The 17,431-nt window shown below is 44.8% G+C and overlaps 1 protein-coding gene across 1 annotated transcript; it reads right to left on the reverse strand.

Moving 5' to 3' along the window:
* Positions 1-10,857: 10,857 nt before the first annotated feature.
* Positions 10,858-14,736, reverse strand: C6H15orf48 (chromosome 6 C15orf48 homolog). Its single transcript, XM_033107044.1, has 5 exons — positions 14,575-14,736; positions 14,369-14,430; positions 14,112-14,197; positions 13,118-13,178; positions 10,858-12,064 (listed from the first exon to the last, which is right to left on the reverse strand). Exons 2-5 carry the CDS (start codon positions 14,402-14,404, stop codon positions 11,996-11,998), a joined length of 252 nt encoding a protein of 83 aa, XP_032962935.1. The 5' UTR covers positions 14,405-14,430; positions 14,575-14,736; the 3' UTR covers positions 10,858-11,995.
* Positions 14,737-17,431: the final 2,695 nt, after the last annotated feature.

Genomic DNA, 17,431 nt, shown 5'->3' on the forward strand with positions numbered 1-17,431 from the left:
TTGCGCTCACCCTTGTGGGAGCTCCGAGTACAGGCCCTTTGTCCTTGCACAGGACTCAGCACTGTAAACCCTCAGGACGCGTTCGCTGTGTGAATGACCGCTAGGTGCTCTTAATCCACATGTGATCCTTTTTTAAATTACAAAATTATTCACGTAGAGTTCACGGTGTGTGTGGAGGGGGGCACCTGGTGTGGCTGCCAAGGTGAGGTGCCTGCCATCTTTCCTCTGGGCTTTGGCCCAGAAGCCCCAGCTGACCTCCCACTCCCACCCACCACCCTGCCCCTTGGAGCCCAGTACCTGCCTCTGGACTTGGCTCCTGTGGGCGACACATTGCTGGGGGAGAGAGGGGTGGCTGGGGAAGGAGGAGCACCCCAAAGGGTCTGGAGCAGCCAGACCTTAGCTGCATCCTACGGCAGCTTTGCCAAGGTGTCTGGGCTCCTTTCTGCTGGGTCTCGAGGGAACTCCACTCCCCCACCTCCTGTGGTCCACAAATATCACCTGGGTAAGTAGTGGCTGCCTAGTCCTGGGGCTGTGGCCAGGTCTAGGAGCAAAAGTCAGGTACGGACGTGGCCTTATCACCCACCTCGTCTAAAAAGCCTCCTGTCCTGTCTAGAAGAGGCTTTGTTCCGCCTGGGAGACCTCACCCTCAGCAGCTTATCCACAAAAGCCCACACTGAGGCCCCGAGCTCCTTGCTTCCTTGGAATCAAGGAGTGGGAAGATCACCTGGTCCACCCCCTTCATTTCACAGCCGATGAAACTGGGGACCTGAGAGGGAATTAAGTGCCCAAGGTACCAGTCATGCTTTCAAACAAAGAGAAAAGGCAGGTCTCCTGACTCTCAGCCAGCTGGGAGGCTTTGCGCTAAGCTCTGCTGCCCACCTGTTTTTCTTAGGCTGCCTCAACTTTTCCAGTTGGTTTAAACAGGAAAGTACGCCTCCAAGAAATGCAACGCTCAGGAATCATCGCCACCCCCACCTACACCCTCCTCTGTACTCACTCTCGTTCATCTGCCCCAGAAGTGGAGGCAACCTGACAGTCTTCTCCCTGGCAGGTACCAGTAGGAGGACAGCAAAGGACTCACCCGGTTAAGGAGTTATTGCCAAAATGGCCTTAAAGAAGGAAATCAAGCACAGGTGCACTCTGTTTACTTTCCTGGTTCACAAACACGACTGGATTCCACTGACTGACAGGACCAGGCCTCCATCTCTTAGCCCAGGCCTCAAGCCTCTCCCATTCAGGCCACAACCAGCCGGCCCAGCCTTGTCTCCCACCACTCTGGACCCCACGCTCTTTCCTGCCAGTCATACCGTCCTCAGATTGTACCACATCCTCAGGGCCTCTTGGGTTTTGTAGGTGCTGTTCCCTCTGCCTCAAATGCCCTTCCCTGCTTCTCCATATGACAAGCTTCTCACTGTTAAGACCCAGGTCACAGGTCTTTTTCCATCCTGTGCAGATATTTTCCTCCTCCCTCTCTCCTCTCTTCTTCCTCCTTTGTGTGCCCACAGTGCTTCTGTGCCAACTTTATAGCATAATCAAGGAAACGCAAGCTCATGAATCTGTGTCCCCCCTAGACCCTCAACTCCTTAATGACAGCAACTGTGTCTTAGAGCCCAGCACATTGCAGACATTCAAAAAAAGGAATAAATGAACCAAAATCAATGTATGGGCTTTGGATTTCTTCCAGAGCTAAATTAGGAGCAGGTCTTAACATTACGCAAGGCTCTCCTTCCAACTCATTTATTCAACAAATATTTATTGAGTGCCACCATGCACAAGGCACGGTGCAGACAAAGCAGTGGGAACTTGAAGCTAAAGCAGACACAGGAGTCAGCATTTTGGAGGCAGAGACGAGGCAGCCCAGAGTACGAGTTATGAGGGAATGGCTAGCACTCACGGACCACCGCTGTTATAAGCAGATTATCAGGTTTAATCCCACACTGGCCCTACAAGGTAGGCACTTTCATTATTATTCTCACTTTACAGATGAGGAGATTGATGCTTTCAGAAATGGAAACACTTGCAATGGCACGACTACTAGCAAGTAATGGAGGCAGGGTTCGAACCCAGGCTGCCCCCAGGTCCCACATGCCCAAACAGAAAGAGCCTACAGGCATAGCTCATTTTATTGAGCTTCACAGATGTTGCGTTTTCTACAAATTGAAGGCAAGACCCCCACCAGCAATAAGATTATGGCTCCCTTTATTGCAATACTCACTTTCTTGTAGTGGCCTGGAACCGAACCTGTAATATAAAGTATGTCTGCATAAGTGTTGTATTTTCTTAATTAGTCACCCTCATCGTTGTCTGCTCACTGCAAACACCTGGAGAGCTTAAAAACCACTGATGCCCACGCTGGTCCCACCCCAGGTCCTAATGCAGTTAGTCTGGGGTGCAGCCTGAGTACCAGGGGTTCTAATGTGCAGCAAGGGCTGAGAACCCCTGTTCTAAATGGGGGAGTCTAGTGTCAAGTGTGAAAGGTGAGACCCACCTGCAGCCACGTCGCTCCCTGGTTGTATGTAAAGACTCGATGTTTTCCTGTCCCATGGGGGCTACAGACAGTGGCAGGGCTGGAGCTTCCTCCCTCGCATTCTGTCCGTGTCTCACCAGCTGTGACCGTTCTGTGGCCTTGCAGTTGCCAAAGACACCTAACTGGGGAAATTCCACATGGGGAAAATCCAACATGGTTTCCAGGCAAAGGGGCGTGGTTTCCCCAGGATGCCACCCAGCTTTCAGGGTGAAGGAGCCAAGCTCTCTGCACAGTGAAGACAGCTGATGTGAGGCCCTGGGTGGGTGCCTTGTGGGCAGCAGACCTGACACGGAAAGCACCACACCCCCCACAGATCGCAGTGGGCAGGCCCTGTGGGGCAGAGACAGCAGAGCAGGGAGAGAGCTCCTGGCTGCGCCATCTGGCTGCTGCCCTTGGCAGCCACTGACCCCATGCACTTGCAGGCTCTGAGGGACAGTGAGGCTCCCCAGAGCCCGCGGAGCCAGACTGTGCATCTGCAGCCAGCAAGGATGGGTTTTCCCCTTCTTAGGCCCAGGCAGTGACTCAGAGACAAGTGTAGAAAGCAAACAATGACCTCCCTTACCCCAGAACCCTCTCAGGAGCGGAGAGAGCCTGGGGCCCAGTGGGACGGAAGTTGGCAGCATGGAGTCCGTGTGTAGGGTACACAGCACACTTCCCTCATCAGCGGGGCGCCCTGAGCCTTCTGCGTCTCAGAGGTGTTGTATCATTTCATTGAATCCTCACCGCCATGCTTGAGGCAGGTGCCATCCCTCCCCAGCTTTTCCGATGCACAGAGCTTGGCGCTCCTCCCCATCACAGCCCCTCATTCAGCAGAGCTGGGTTTGTGTCTGGGCAACCAGGGTGAGCGGATGTGTTTGGCCATCTCCCAGATCTCTCCCGGGGCCCAAACTTCCTGCCTCTCGAGTTCTCAGTTTAGGTGATTCGCAAACCATCGCACCATGTGAGGCCGTCCTGTAGGATGGCTGTGTCTGTTCTTCTTGGGGCTAGGATGTGCCCTACGGCTTCGCCACACCATGAGAACGTGGGAAACGGCTTCCTTTACAGGGAGAACGACGGCGTCCGACACCAGAGTGGCCATAGCGGAGGGTGGGTCTCACCTCCAGCCTACGTTTATTTTTAAGGACAGAGACCCTCAGTCTGAGCCCCTTCCCCATGTTACATAGCGTAGTACATGGCACACGGCAGATGCTCCGTAAATGATTAAACCCAGGGACAAATCCTTTTGCAAAGACTCAGCCGTGATTGATCACTGGCATACCTAATTGCGAGGTTTTGAAGTATTCATTTATTCAACAAATATATAGATGTTTGCCTACTATACACCGGGCACATGCCAGCTGCTAGTGATCCAATGGTGAGCGAAAATAGCTCCTTATGGAGCTCCAGTGTTGTGGGAGAAGAAACTAATTTCCTGAACGCACATAAATGACACTGTGCTAAGGTTACCAAAGGACTACGGAAGTACCAGCAAGAGGGCCTGCCCGAGGGTCAGGGAAGGCTTCTGGAAGGAAGTTTGCACATCGCTCCACCCACCCACCTGTCCCACTATGGACCATGTCCCACAGTTCGTCTAGCAAGGAGCCCAGGGCACCTTGGCTGCTTGAGTGATTTCAGGTCCCTCAGAGCAGGAAGGAAACCCCCATCTCCTGACAATCCAGTCCTCAACACCAAGCCTAACAGACTTTGAGGTGTAAGTTTTCCAGTCAAGAGGAAAGAAGAGTTTTTGTTTTTTTATGCAAAGCCACTTAAACTGAAACTGACCTCACCCTGGGCTTCTGAGATGGTTTTCAGGAAGGGAGAGACTGAGCTGGCTCTCCAGGAACCTCAGGGACACACCCAGATTGCCCAACACCGCAGGGCCAGCCAGCCCGGGCACCTCCCTGGCCGCTTCCTTCCCTGGCCATTGGGACCCTGAGGGGACACCCCCTTCAGTGCCAGCTCCTCCACAGCCAGAGGTCCACAGGGGATGACCCCAAATGGAACCTTCCCCAGGATCAGTGCAGGGCGAGGTCAAGGGCAGACCTGGAGGAGGGGCTCAGACCAGCCAGATGAGGCATGCAGACCAAACTGTCAACAATCAGGAAGTGGGTGATGACTGTTCCCCAGGATGTTTTGCCTCTCAGCTGCCCTCACCCCTGTCAGGGCTCTTAGTTCATAATAATACTTCTGGCCCTGGACTTGGGTTGTCTTCCTGTCTGCTCAGTTCTCCTTTCTCTTCCCTACCTGGCTTCTTTACATCTTTACTCCCTCAGTAACTTGGGGTGCAAGTGGCCCTATGACTGCCTCTCTGCCCTGACTTTTCTCCTCGTTTGTGCCTCTGACTGTAACTCTTGTCTATCACTTCAAGCTCCTGAGAGAGTCTGGCCAAGCTACCAGTAGTAAAACCTTTTCAAGCAGCGCCTTCTGTGGGGTATTTGAGAAGGGACTGAAAACACTGCACATCCTCTAAGATCGAATCCCGTCCCCTCTCATCCTCTCTGCTTCCTGTTGATCAAACTGTTTTTTCTTTAGGATGCAGAGATGGCTACGACGGCATCACAAATTATTCCCAATTTCAAGGTTTAGAACATAAACTCTGTGCTCAGTTTCCCAAGCTTTGTCCTCCAAAGAAAAACCCTCTCTCTCCCAACATACTGCATACATATGCATACTGGCTTTCAGGTTATGATCTCAGCTAGGGATCTGAAGCCTCTATATTCAAACTTCTTTGCTCTAGACCAGAGCGTCTCAACCTTTAGCCATGCATAATAACCTGAAGAGGTTATGTGTAAAACAAACACACACAGAATCCTGGGCCTGCCCCCCAGAGACTAAGATTCAATAGGTCTGGGGTGTGGTCCCAGAATTTGCATCACCCTCTTGTGCTGCCAGTTCACCTAGCGGCAAGGAATGCTCCCGGCTTAAAGCTAGAAGGAAGAAGAGCAATGAGGAAATAATGCAGGAATGAAGTATCTCAGCGAGAACAATTCTAAATATTAACCTACCTCACAGGTAGGATGAATCCCCCTTGGCAAGGCGAGCTTCTGAGAAGTTAAGAAACTTGCCAAGGTCCCCCCAGTTCTTGACTGACAAAGCCTGGAGTCAGGCGCTGACCTGGCCGCTTGCTCCCGGCCCACTGTGTCAACTGTGAAGCTGAATTAATGTTAAGACTTGATTGTTACTGGCAGAACCACTGCCATCTGTCCTGATGTGGGTGGCAAGTAGTGTCATCTCTACAGGGAAATGAAGGTGCTTACAAACGTGTATGCATCTAGCCACACCAGGTGAACCCATCACTCCTCAGGTTAGGGGTCTGCGGTCAGCGTGACTGAACCGGCAGCCAGGGCGTTACCCCTCGCATCTTCCCCCTGGCCTGACCCTGCTCTCCAGACAGCAAGAGTTCTCCTGATGGCTCAGGACTGGTCTAGAGTATTCCTGACTAGGTGAGAACGCCCAGTGATGACCAACTGTGACGAGGAGCAGAGAGCTTCAGCGCTCCGGCTCTCCGAGTGTGGTCCCCGGAGCAGCAGCATTAGCCTCACCTGGGAACTCCTCAGAAACCCAAATACTGGGTCCCACGCCCGAGCCACCAAAGCAGAAGTTTGGGATTTGGGGTCCAGTGATCCACATTTGAACATACCTTCCAGGAGATTCTGATGCACAGCTAATGTTTGAGAACCACTGCTCTACTTCAAGAGTTAGCCGGATTCCTGGTGTGGTTTGGGAAGATTCGGTTTGGTGACGTGAAAGGTTCCCTGCTCTCTGGGCAGCCCTGACATACAACAGTGGAGGAGTTGCTGTAAAGTCACCTGAAGCCTCTCCTGCCTCACTTGGTTACAGCCTTGCCCTGGAGATGATTTATTGCCGGGACAGTCTTGTCGCTATGGGAACTCTGTACACTGCCTGGCAACTTCCTCTGTGGGTGGTAATAGTCACATCCCTTAGACACTAGGTAAACCCAGTGTCCCGACTCCGCTGCCGGCTCTCTCCGCGACAAGCATACTTGTCACCACAGGGACAGAATGAACTACAAGCCCTGGCCCCACTGGTTTTGTTATTGTGCTTCTTACAATCCTCAGCAACTTCCAAGTTACCTGTTTTGGGGAAAAAAACAAATCAAGTGTCATATATAGGGTAGGGGGTTACTTCATATGGTGGAAAAAAATCATGTTATTTCTTGAGTTGAGAAAGCAAATAAAGGTGGAACAGATTCTTTTTCTCTGCTGTCCTTTTTGTGATATAATTCACAAAATAAATTTCACCCCTTTTAAGTGTACAATTCAGTAGTTTTTTAACTTTTAAAAAGTACATGGTGCCACGAGAGAACTTTCTGGGGTGATAGAAATGTTTATTTTGCATGATGGTTTCATGGGTGCACATAGTAATTATCAAAACTCTCCTAACTGAACAATTAAGACCTGTTCATTTTATTATAACTAAACTTACCCCAATTGAAAATAATTTAAAAAGTAAATGGTGCCCCTTCAAAAAATTCCGAAACAATTAAAATTTGAGAAATGTTCAGTGGTTGACTCAAGTGGATTCGTCTCCAAAACAACAAGCAAGTAATAGGTCACACTTGCCGTGTGATATGAATCCATTTCTCATTTATGTTAATAGGGAGAATTCAGATAAGCAAAGACATTCTAAAATAATGTCAGGTTAACTTGCCTGAGGCAATCTAGTCTTAGCAAAGGCCAAGGAATAGTACGAACTTCATGATTATACACAACTAAGGAAAAATCCACATGTATTACTTGATGTAAACACAAAGAAGTAGAACTTAATTTTTTAAACGGTATGCCCATTCTTCAAATAAGTTGTACTTTATTATATACGCATTATAAGTCATACCAGGTAAATGAGCAAGAGTTATAAAATTGGGGGTTTTCCTTAATTTTATTCTAATTTACCTTTTAAAGCTAAGTAGTTCACACACAAATGATATAGTAAAACACTACTCACACAAACAAAAAAACCCTTACTTTCTAGAGAGAAATTATATAATTACCTGAGGCAACTTTCTAAGCATGGGGAAAAGATTTTATAAAGAAAAATCTCCAGAAAACTAATTCCGTTCCAATTGCAGCCTTAGGTACACGCATTCAACTGCACTCTCCTTCCACATGTCATCACTTCTGAATGTGAAAGTATATGTACTGTGCTTGTACGAATATAGTGATTATTATAATATGAACGTTTCCAAGGATATATTTTTGCATTATATATATATCAGATAATTATTTTTGTTTTGTCTTTTCCGGATTTGAGGTCATCTATGTAGGCATATCCGCAAGGGTTCTTATCTTTATCTAGGTATCTATGTAGGTGAGAGTGAAGGTAAGAGGCATATCTATGGGTGTGTTCGTGCTCTCAATTGGGGTGCTGTGAACCAAAGGTGGGCCCATCACCAGGAGGAAGTATGTGTGAGTTTCAAACAGGCAATGTTCCCATTCATGGAAGAAGACAATTTAAACACATGAAGCACTTTCTACTTTATAGTGATAATCAATTTCTAAAAGAGAAAAGGAAACACTTACTGAATAACTAGTTCAGCACCGTGTTACATCCTTTACAACTATTATCTCACAGTCTTCACAACTCACCTAAGCAGGTACAAACTAATCCAATTCTATAGATGAGGAACCTGAGGCTTGTCGAAAGAAACATAGGTAGTGAGAGCACAAAGCAAGAGCGGTCTGATTTCAGAGCCTGTAATTTCATCCTCTACCACAAAGTCTCAACTAAAATGTGATAGAATTTCCCATAGAAAATAGAAAATGATGATGAATGAGTAATTAATTAGACCTCACTCCAGTTTTTAGTGATATGGAATGTGATTTTAACTGTTTTATTAGGGAAGCTTATTTGAATTTTATTTAGGTGAGAATTACAGATGTTTGCTTAAGGTTCAAGGACACAGATTTGAAAGAACTCCGGGCTTTGGTTTAACTGCAAACCAGAACAATCTGTTGGCAGGGAAGAGCACTTCTTCCTGTCTGGGCTCCAGGATGTGTCTCTGGTTCTCCATCCCCAACCATTTCTCAGTGTCCCTCAGGGACCAGATCCTCTTCCTCTGCCCACGTCCTTCATGATGACATTCCTCTCTGTTCAGGCCTCATTTAGATGCCCTCTGTAGGCAATCTCACCTCCGCTCTGGGTTTACCACCCCTTGAAGTATCTCCAGTTTACATCTCTGCAGTTCTTCAGAAGTAATCAACCTAGATAGCTCTCCAATGCAACAATTCCAAAGTCTAACTCATTTTCTTCCTTATCCACACCCTTCCTTGAACATTCCATTTCCCGCCCCCCCCATTCTCTGTTTTGGCACCACCACTCACCCAGCTACCCAGGTGAAAAATCTGGGAGTCATTCTGGACACCTCCTAACTACATCCAATAAGCCTTGAGGTCTTCTCATCAATCTCTCTCAAATGCATCCTCTTTTTTTCTATTCCATCACTGCCTTGGTGACATCCCTCACCACCTGTGCCCTGGACCATTGGCAACAGCTGGCCTCTGGCCTCCAAAGTCCCTTCCAAAGTGCATCCCCCACCTCTAGCTGCTACAGCCAACACTCCATTACGTAAACTGTGTTATCTCCTTCCCAAACTTAAAACCCTTTTTGGTTCCTTCAGGCCTGCAGGATAATAGCATAAAAGGCCTTACACATTCTACTTATACCACTTTACACTCCAATATTAAATTCCAATATTAGACTCCTTTGAGTTTGCAGGAGATATGCTACTTTAGCCCTCTATGCCTTGGTAAATACATGCCTCTACTTCAGTTGCCTTGCTGACTTCTAATTATTGGTTTTCAAGAAAATAGAATGAGTAGTCCTATGTACCATGTGCTCATTTCTCTCCTTGCTTTATTGTCTTGCTCTGTATTGCTCTGATCTGTTTGTAGGTGTGTCTCCTGTTCCTGTGCCAGGTCCTGGGCGTGCACAATGCCTACCCACAGGGACTGCTCACTAACTGTAATTTAAATATTTACATTACATGAAATTGTTATTATTCTATCTCAGATGTGAAAAGTTCAAACTCCACATCCAAGAGAGTCTTATCCAGATCAAACTTGGTAGAGAGAGCCGTTCAACAGAAGCGTCTTTGCATTTTCATGACCACATGTTTGTCAGTACAACAACTAAACCAAATGCAACAAGTGAACCTCGGATTGGATTCTGGACTAAAAAATACGGTTTTAAAGGACACTACAATTAGAGAAAATGGAAATGGACTGTATGTTAGGTGATATTATTGAAATGTTCATCTTCTTAGAGATGATAATGGCATGACAGTCGGGTAGCATGGCCTTTCTCTAAGGCATGAAAATCTTTATGATGTCTCTAACTTATTTTCAAAGGGTTCATTTTACAAGAACATAGTATACAGAGAGATACAGCAAATGTGTCATAACGCTAATTGATAAAAACTGAGTTTTCTTTGTACTAATCTTTCAACTTCTCTGCATATTTAAATTTTTTCAAAATAAAACATTTGGGGAAAAAATGCTAAAAACACAACCAAAACCAAAATTAATAAATCTTTTAGAGTTTAAGTGTCAGTATTGCTCTTGGCCTTCCTCCCTCCCAAACCTGCTGCATCGTACCTTCTATTGCCATATTCACCCCTTAAGGCCACTGCAATTCAATCAGGTTTGTGTTTTAACACACTCATCCCTCACAAACACTACAAATTTGCTCTCCTAGCTGGCCAACCATCACAACTCTTCATTTTTATTTGCCTAAATGGTATCATATTGCACTTCAGAAGATTAAGCAAATAAAATTGTGCTTCATAAATGGTATGTGTAATTCCTTGAGATCCACGATTGGAGATTTTCATCTGGGAAAACTCGAGGTGATAATAAAGCAACAAAGGTTGGTGGAAGTAGTCTTGCTTCAATCCTTCCAGAATTGCCAAGTCTCTAGTAAGAGCTCGTTAATTTTTATTGCGGTGAAGGTGATAAGAATTTAGCCCTTCTCTTCAATTTCTATTACATTCGGATGGAAATGAAGAAAAAAGCATTTATCACCTTCATTTAAAAGAATTAATGAACCTAGGTATGTACCCAAAAGAACTAAAAATATATGGCTACACCAAAACTTGTACATGGCTGTTCACAGCAGCATTATTCCTAACAGCCAAAAGGTGTGACCATCAGATGTCCATCAACTGATGGACAAACAAAATGTGGTGTATCCATACCATGGAATATTAGTCATAAAAAGGAATTAAATACTGATACATGGCACAACATGAAGGAATCTTGAAAATATTATGCTAAGTTAAAGGAACCAGACACAAAGACCACATAATACACAATTCCATTTTTATGATATGTGCAGAATAGGCAAATCCATAAAGATAAAGTTTATTGGTGTTTGTCTGAGGCTGGGTGCAGAAGGGTCAGGAAAGAGGAATGGCTGCTAATGGGTACAGGGTTCTTTTCGGGGTGATGAAAGTGTTCTGCAATTATTACAGATGGTGCAGATGGTTGTAAAACTCGGGGAATACACTAAAAACCACTGAACTAGGTACTTTCAGTTCAGTTCAGTAAAACTCAGGGAATACACTAAAAACCACTGAACTGTGCAATTCACGGTATGTGAATTGTATCTCAATTTTTTAAAACAAGTTAAGGAAAAGCAATTTTCTAGAACAATTAAAGGGAAACTCAGGGGCATGTCACATTTGATTTCACCTTCAATCTCCAAGTCACCACTGGCCAGAGTGAAGAGGGACCCCAGATTGTGTAGGGTGCTCTCCACCTCCCTCACAGGAGCACGACTGTCAGCCCTGGCATCTGCAGAGCCAGCCTCAGCACGCCCCATATGCCTGTTCACCACCGCAATCAGCAAGTCTAGCACCCCATCTCTTCTTCACTGTCCTCACAGTACTTACCATCTTTCATTCATTCCCCTTCAAAATTTGGTTTTGTTTCATCTCACCTGTATCCGAACAGTGCCTACCTAACAACAGGTACTCACTAAATTTCTGGGGAATGAATACACTTGGAAGAAAAGTTTACACAGAAATTTGCACTGAGTATTAATTAAAATATGAAGCTCTGTGCTTTAAAATGTGTCTTTCTCCCATAAAAAGACTTTCTCCTCCATTTAAATATGAATCTAATCTTTAAGAAATCTTGCACAAATGGTAGTTTATTATAGATAATCTAATTTATAAATCTCTATGCACTTTAAGGAAAATAGTCAAGCATATAAACATAAACATTTCAATATGGAAAATTCAAATTACAACAACAAACTCATTTTTGGACCATGCGGTTATTGCTGTACTAACTTCATAATTCCTTATCCAGAACTAACTTCAGAATTCCTTATCCAGAGTCCAACAATGTAGGCAAGCCCTAAAAATGTAGCAGAAGCATTTCTGCACACTGGTATCCATAATCTAGTTTGTGCAGAATTGTTTCCACTAGATTCATAGAGCACTCTTGGGAAGAAAGAGGTGAGGACTGGTCATTTGGTTGCACTTCGGACTTTCTGCAATTCTTCAATTGGCTTCCATTCTTGGTTGACGGTTATAAGCTTAGATAAAAAAAAGAAAATAAAAACGTTTTTTTAGGATCTTTCCTTTATCCTCATGCCCTCGCGTTCCTGAGTATTCCAAGATCAGAGACATTTGCCCCACTTTCACTCAAAAGGATCTAGGTTTTTAACGTTCCCGTGGTTTTATGTGAACTCTAAGTTCAAAAACCAAATCTGCTCCCTGTGAGTAGATCTATAACGCTCCTAGCATAGGGTGTGGCATATAGTAGGCGCTTAACAAAATTTCCTCATTGTAATTACTCAAAGAAGGTACAAATGATCTAAGTTATACAATAAGGGAAAATGGACAGAGCTGTGGACAGTCCTTGACTTCCAAAGAACTCACATTCAAGGACCCTCATGTATCTTCACAAGTTTTCTATTACCCCAGGACCTAGATGTAGGTAGTTTAAAAAGATCCTAAATGTCCTCACTAGGTCAAACTGTGTTATTTGAAAGTTTTGTTTTTAAAAAAAAGCTTTCCTGACAGACCTAAGTAGTATTCATTCCAGACCAAATGTTTCTTACTTCCAAAATATTTAAAATGTAAAAAACCAATCTTTGCAATAGTCTTAAAAGATTAAGTGAATATTAGCTCCTTTTGCTTAAAGAGAATGCCACTCCTGTCTTCAGGAACTACTGTAATTTATCACAATAGACCTTATATTAATATTAACTTTAGATAAATAATGGACAAAATGAGATAATGTATTACATTGATAAAAGTTAATATTTGAGTGTTTACTATGAGCCAGGCACTGTGCTAAAATCAAGGATTCTATGTATAATAATTTATCTTCTTTAATCCTCTTAACCCTGAGGTAGAGCCCTATTATTGTGCCCATTTTATAGATTCTGAGAGCCTCAGAGATGCCAAATTGTCTAAAATCACCTGTGAATAATGGAGCCCTTGCTAGATCTCTACAACTCTATAGCACTCTCCTTAAGACTACACCAAATGGCACCTTAAAAGTGAAAGGTATTAAATCTATTTTGCTGACAATGATGCTAAGGCTTGGGCTAAATGTAAATCACTTTTTAATTCAGCAATACCTTTCGAGGTACATTAGGATCCACATTTTCCCAAGGTTCTGGATTTCTTTTTCGATCAATGCTAAAAAATAAAAGAAAACTGATTAAATGGTACAGTAAGTGAATTTTCAAACCCACGCTGATACTGGGTCTATAAACATGCTAGGGACAGACCCACACTGCATGCTAAGGCATTCATCTGTTAGTTAACTGAAAATGATGAAAGATTCCTTAAAGGAGCTTCATGATACGACCCAAACATTAGGGACCAATTCCTCTGTAAGAGGTCTGTATCAATATATCCTTTATTGGGCTAGATTGGAGAATGTTCTCATAAGCTGAATAGCAATGGGGGTGGAAGTGCCAGGCTAAGAGCAAGCAAAAATGTTCTTGCCCTGATTTCTGAGACCACCAGAAGGGTTGAACTTGAACTCTATAGGTGGTAAACCGCAGGGCGCTAGGCCCCTCTGCCAGAGCCTAGAATTACTGTCCTTTCCAGCCCTTTCAGGGGCAAGCTCGGGTTCAAGTTTCTCTCTTCCTCATTTTCCAGGATACATGGTATTTTACTTTTCATATCGAGAGCTGAGATTAGGTTCATTCTAGATAACTAAATCTATAAATTCTACCATATCAGGAAAGATCTTTTTAATAAACTGAAATTTTAAAATTTCATTAAAGCGATGACTTGTTTCATGATGTATATTCCAAACGACCATTTAAGAACTTCAAATTTCAAAACTTAAGTTTAAAAAATCAAATTTTACTTTGCTGCAGGAGAAGAAGAGGGGCGCTAATGGATGAAAGTAAATTTAGATACAAGGAACAAACTAATTTTATGACTATCATAATCTAATAGTCTTCTAATATCAGGATGCTTTCTAGCCCTGACTCCAAGTTCACGAGTTGACATTCTCATCCTGGGGTTAAAACTAGGAAACTGATATCATGCATTTTACAAACTTAAGGTCATCCTAACACTGCTAAAAATGTTTTTTTATAAATTATGCCTACTTACATCACATCAGTTTTTTTAAGGGAATATACAGCAAAAGACGAAGCTCCACTCGCTGCCACCGTCATGATCACCACCAAAGGAATAAGCTAACAGAGAACAGGTTGAGGGTCAATATTACGATGTTTCAAGGCAAAACATTTGAAATACAACAGAATAAGCTATGTATCACTTTATACTTTCCTGAAAATCTGTACCACCTGTTCATGTTTAAAAATTAATGTATTTAGTCAAGATTTTCAATTGCTTTCAAAACTTACTTCCTTCTTTTTCCTCAGTATTTGGAACAAGTTCATGATGACCTCCGTGTAGAATGCCAAATCTAGAATTAAAAAGTCCAAGATATTGATCAAGGCTTCAGCTTCAATCACTAGGACCCCTCCTGGCGAGCGTCAAAAGGGACAAAGTACTCGAAAAGCCACCGTGCTGGCCGGCTCAGCAGCGCCTTCGCCCGAGGGCGACTCACCTGGGGCGGGGCCGCGCGCGAGGACGATGCTAACACCCAAAGCCCAACGGGCCCCGACTTCACTCCTTATATAGGGACCAAAACTGCTCGAAAAGGCCGGGCGGGGGCGTCTGGTCACGCGGCCGCGGGGGAGGCGGGCGTGCGGGACCTGACTCGCCTTCCCTCCTCGGCGCCCGACGCCTGGGCGCCCCCTGCAGGACGCCGCGCGTGCCGACGCTGCGCAGCCGAGGGCGGGCGCCGGGGCCCTCTGCGGTTCGCGGCGGTCATCACCTGCTGCCCGGCGCGAGCAGGTGTCGGGCGTTGGTGCTGCAGGTGCGTCTTCAGCAACGGTTGGCGCCTGCACGGGGGTAGAACTAAGAACAAGGGGAGCTCTGAAAGCCAAGGCCTGGGTGAAAACCAACACCTCTAAAAGAGGGTCCGGAAAAACAGCTGCAGAGCCAGGGATTCCCCCGGGAGGCTCCCAGGTGCAGGGAGGTAAATTATAATTAATCCAATCACATTAAAAGCTCCAAAAGGTGATGTGCACATATGCAGATAATTAAAATTAAATCGTAAAGTTCCTTTCGGAATAACTCCATTGAAAAAGTCAAAGGGTGAGGAAGAACAATAAAAAAGAATCAGCTGGAAAAGTTTCCAGAATAAGGTCCATCTCTGAGACCTGATTGGCCGACTTCGTCTTGAGGTCCCCTTTGTCTCGCCCCTAAACTAGCAGCCTCGCCTTACACAGAGCATGCCAGTGGCTGAAAAAACAAGGAAATATGTTAACAACAATTCCATGAAACCGGGGGCTGTGTGCCAGACACTGTGCCAGAATCTTCTCAACATTTTTGCAAGGTGAGTATGTTATTTAGGCTCAGAGATGCTCAAGTCACGTAGCCAGTAAGCGGCAGAGTTGTCAGTACCAGATCTGTCTGGTACTCATCACCACTGCTCTTGCGGCATCCTGCTCTTAGCTATTGTGATTAAGCCAAGCAAATAAGCTCAGTTATTTAAAAAGTTTTTAAACACAATTATTTTAAAACTGAAGTTCAAGCTATGAGTTAACGTTAAAAATGGGAACATCTTAAGTTTTTCTGGAAAGGGCCAGACGCAGCTCTGTTTCAACTCCATCTTAGTTCTAGACATGGGCTTTGCGTTCAGACGGACCTGATTCAGAGCCGGTGCCTGCCATACTTTATTAGCTGACTGACTTCAGGAAACTACTTAACCTTATGAGTCTCAGTTTATATAGCTGTAAACTGAGGACAAACCTAACTCAGGAGGGAGTTGAAAAATAAGCTTAGAATGCATTAGAGCACACAGCATTCTGTCTTACTTATAATAGGCATTCAATGAAATAGTAATTATTAGTTGCAAAAATTTCTTTTACATAAGGCAGACCATAAATGTAGCTTCTCACCCACTTATTCTGACAAGGGTTCTTACTGTGTAACTCCAGAGCTTTAACTGGAGAATTTTGCCAATTGGCTGGATTAACATGAGATACTTCTGTAGGGAAAATAGAGCCAGTCAGGCTTTCCTGCCCGGGTCAGCTGGTGACCCCGACCAGCAGCCAGTTTTTCCAATAAGATGGAATGCTGCGCAGCCGCCATCCATCTCGATGGTGTCTACTGTAAATACTCATGTCAACACCTTGGCTGTGAGCCGCTTTTGTCTCCGACGGGCCATTTTATGAGGGGCTGCTGCTGCTGTGGGCTGATGAGTTATGAGACTGCTGCTGCTTGCCAGTTGTAACCTGAGAATGTCCAGCTGTATGCAGCAGTGAGAAACCCCTGGTTGTGTCCCAAAAAGCCTGTAAATAAAACATGTCTACTTTGCCTTTGGCTCCACACATCTTCCAGCTCCCAAGTCGCAGACAGCTTGCCCCTAAGTCTAGGATTTACTTTAAAATACTTTAGTTAAAAAACAAATGAAGGCCGGCCCGGTGGCTGAGGCGGTTAGAGCTCCACGCTCCTAACTCCGAAGGCTGCCGCTTCGATTCCCACATGGGCCAGTGGGCTCTCAACCACAAGGCTGCCAGTTCAATTCCTGGAGTCCCACAAGGGATGGTGGGCTGCGCCCCCTGCAACTAGCAACTAGCAACGGCAACTGGACCTGGAGATGAGCTGTGCCCTCCACAACTAAGATTGAAAGGACAACAACTTGACTTGGAAAAAAGTCCTGGAAGTACACACTGTTCCCCAATAAAGTCCTGTTCCCCTTCCCCAATTAAAAAAAAAAAAGTTAAGAAAAAAAACAAATAAAGCAAATTTAGTGAAATATTATTCAACCGAGATGTTAGGTATTCTATTTTTGTTTGAAAATGATCAGAGAACATTTTAAAAATTCACATATTGTACATGTATAGTTATAATGTGCCCATATAACCTTTAAGGTCTGCTTATTTTCATTGCAGCAATGAGACTTAGACTCAGAAAGCCACTTTCCCCTCTAAGTTAATGCCCAGATTCATTGAATTCGTGGAGATGCAAGGTCAGTATGTAGTCTGGTCTTTCCGAGCATAACTAGCAGGCACAACTTCCACCTTTCAAACCTGGCAGCCCCTCAACGACACTTCACCCTCTGTGGCGCTCCAAAGCCATAATCCTTTGGGGGAGCTTCCTCTCCCCACCCCAGTTGTCAGAAACTTATAGAATGTTCTCTAGCTGCTACAACCCAGGGTTGCAGGGACATAGAACCATGACTCTTTGGTTCCCACTCCAGGAATTTACTTAGATTTTAATCAGCCCAGCTCAGGCTTTATAAGAAAAAAATTTTATTAGGTATTTTTTGTTGAAATTCCTTCTGCCCATACAGTGGCTGCCACATTTAGCAAATACTGGATTTGCTAAGTTTTGTCAGGTCTGGGGGTGTAATA

The sequence above is a fragment of the Rhinolophus ferrumequinum genome, chromosome 6 (assembly GCF_004115265.2).
Source record: "Rhinolophus ferrumequinum isolate MPI-CBG mRhiFer1 chromosome 6, mRhiFer1_v1.p, whole genome shotgun sequence".
In the NCBI taxonomy this organism is placed as follows: Eukaryota; Metazoa; Chordata; class Mammalia; order Chiroptera; family Rhinolophidae; genus Rhinolophus; species Rhinolophus ferrumequinum.

Coding starts and splice junctions, on each gene's coding strand:
- C6H15orf48 (XM_033107044.1), bottom strand. CDS start 14,404: ATGAACTTGTTCCAAATACTGAGGAAAAAGAAGGAA. Junction 14,198..14,368: donor TACTGAGGAAAAAGAAGGAA/GTAAGTTTTGAA, acceptor GTTCTCTGTTAG/CTTATTCCTTTGGTGGTGAT. Junction 12,065..13,117: donor ATCCTAATGTACCTCGAAAG/GTATTGCTGAAT, acceptor TTTTTATCTAAG/CTTATAACCGTCAACCAAGA.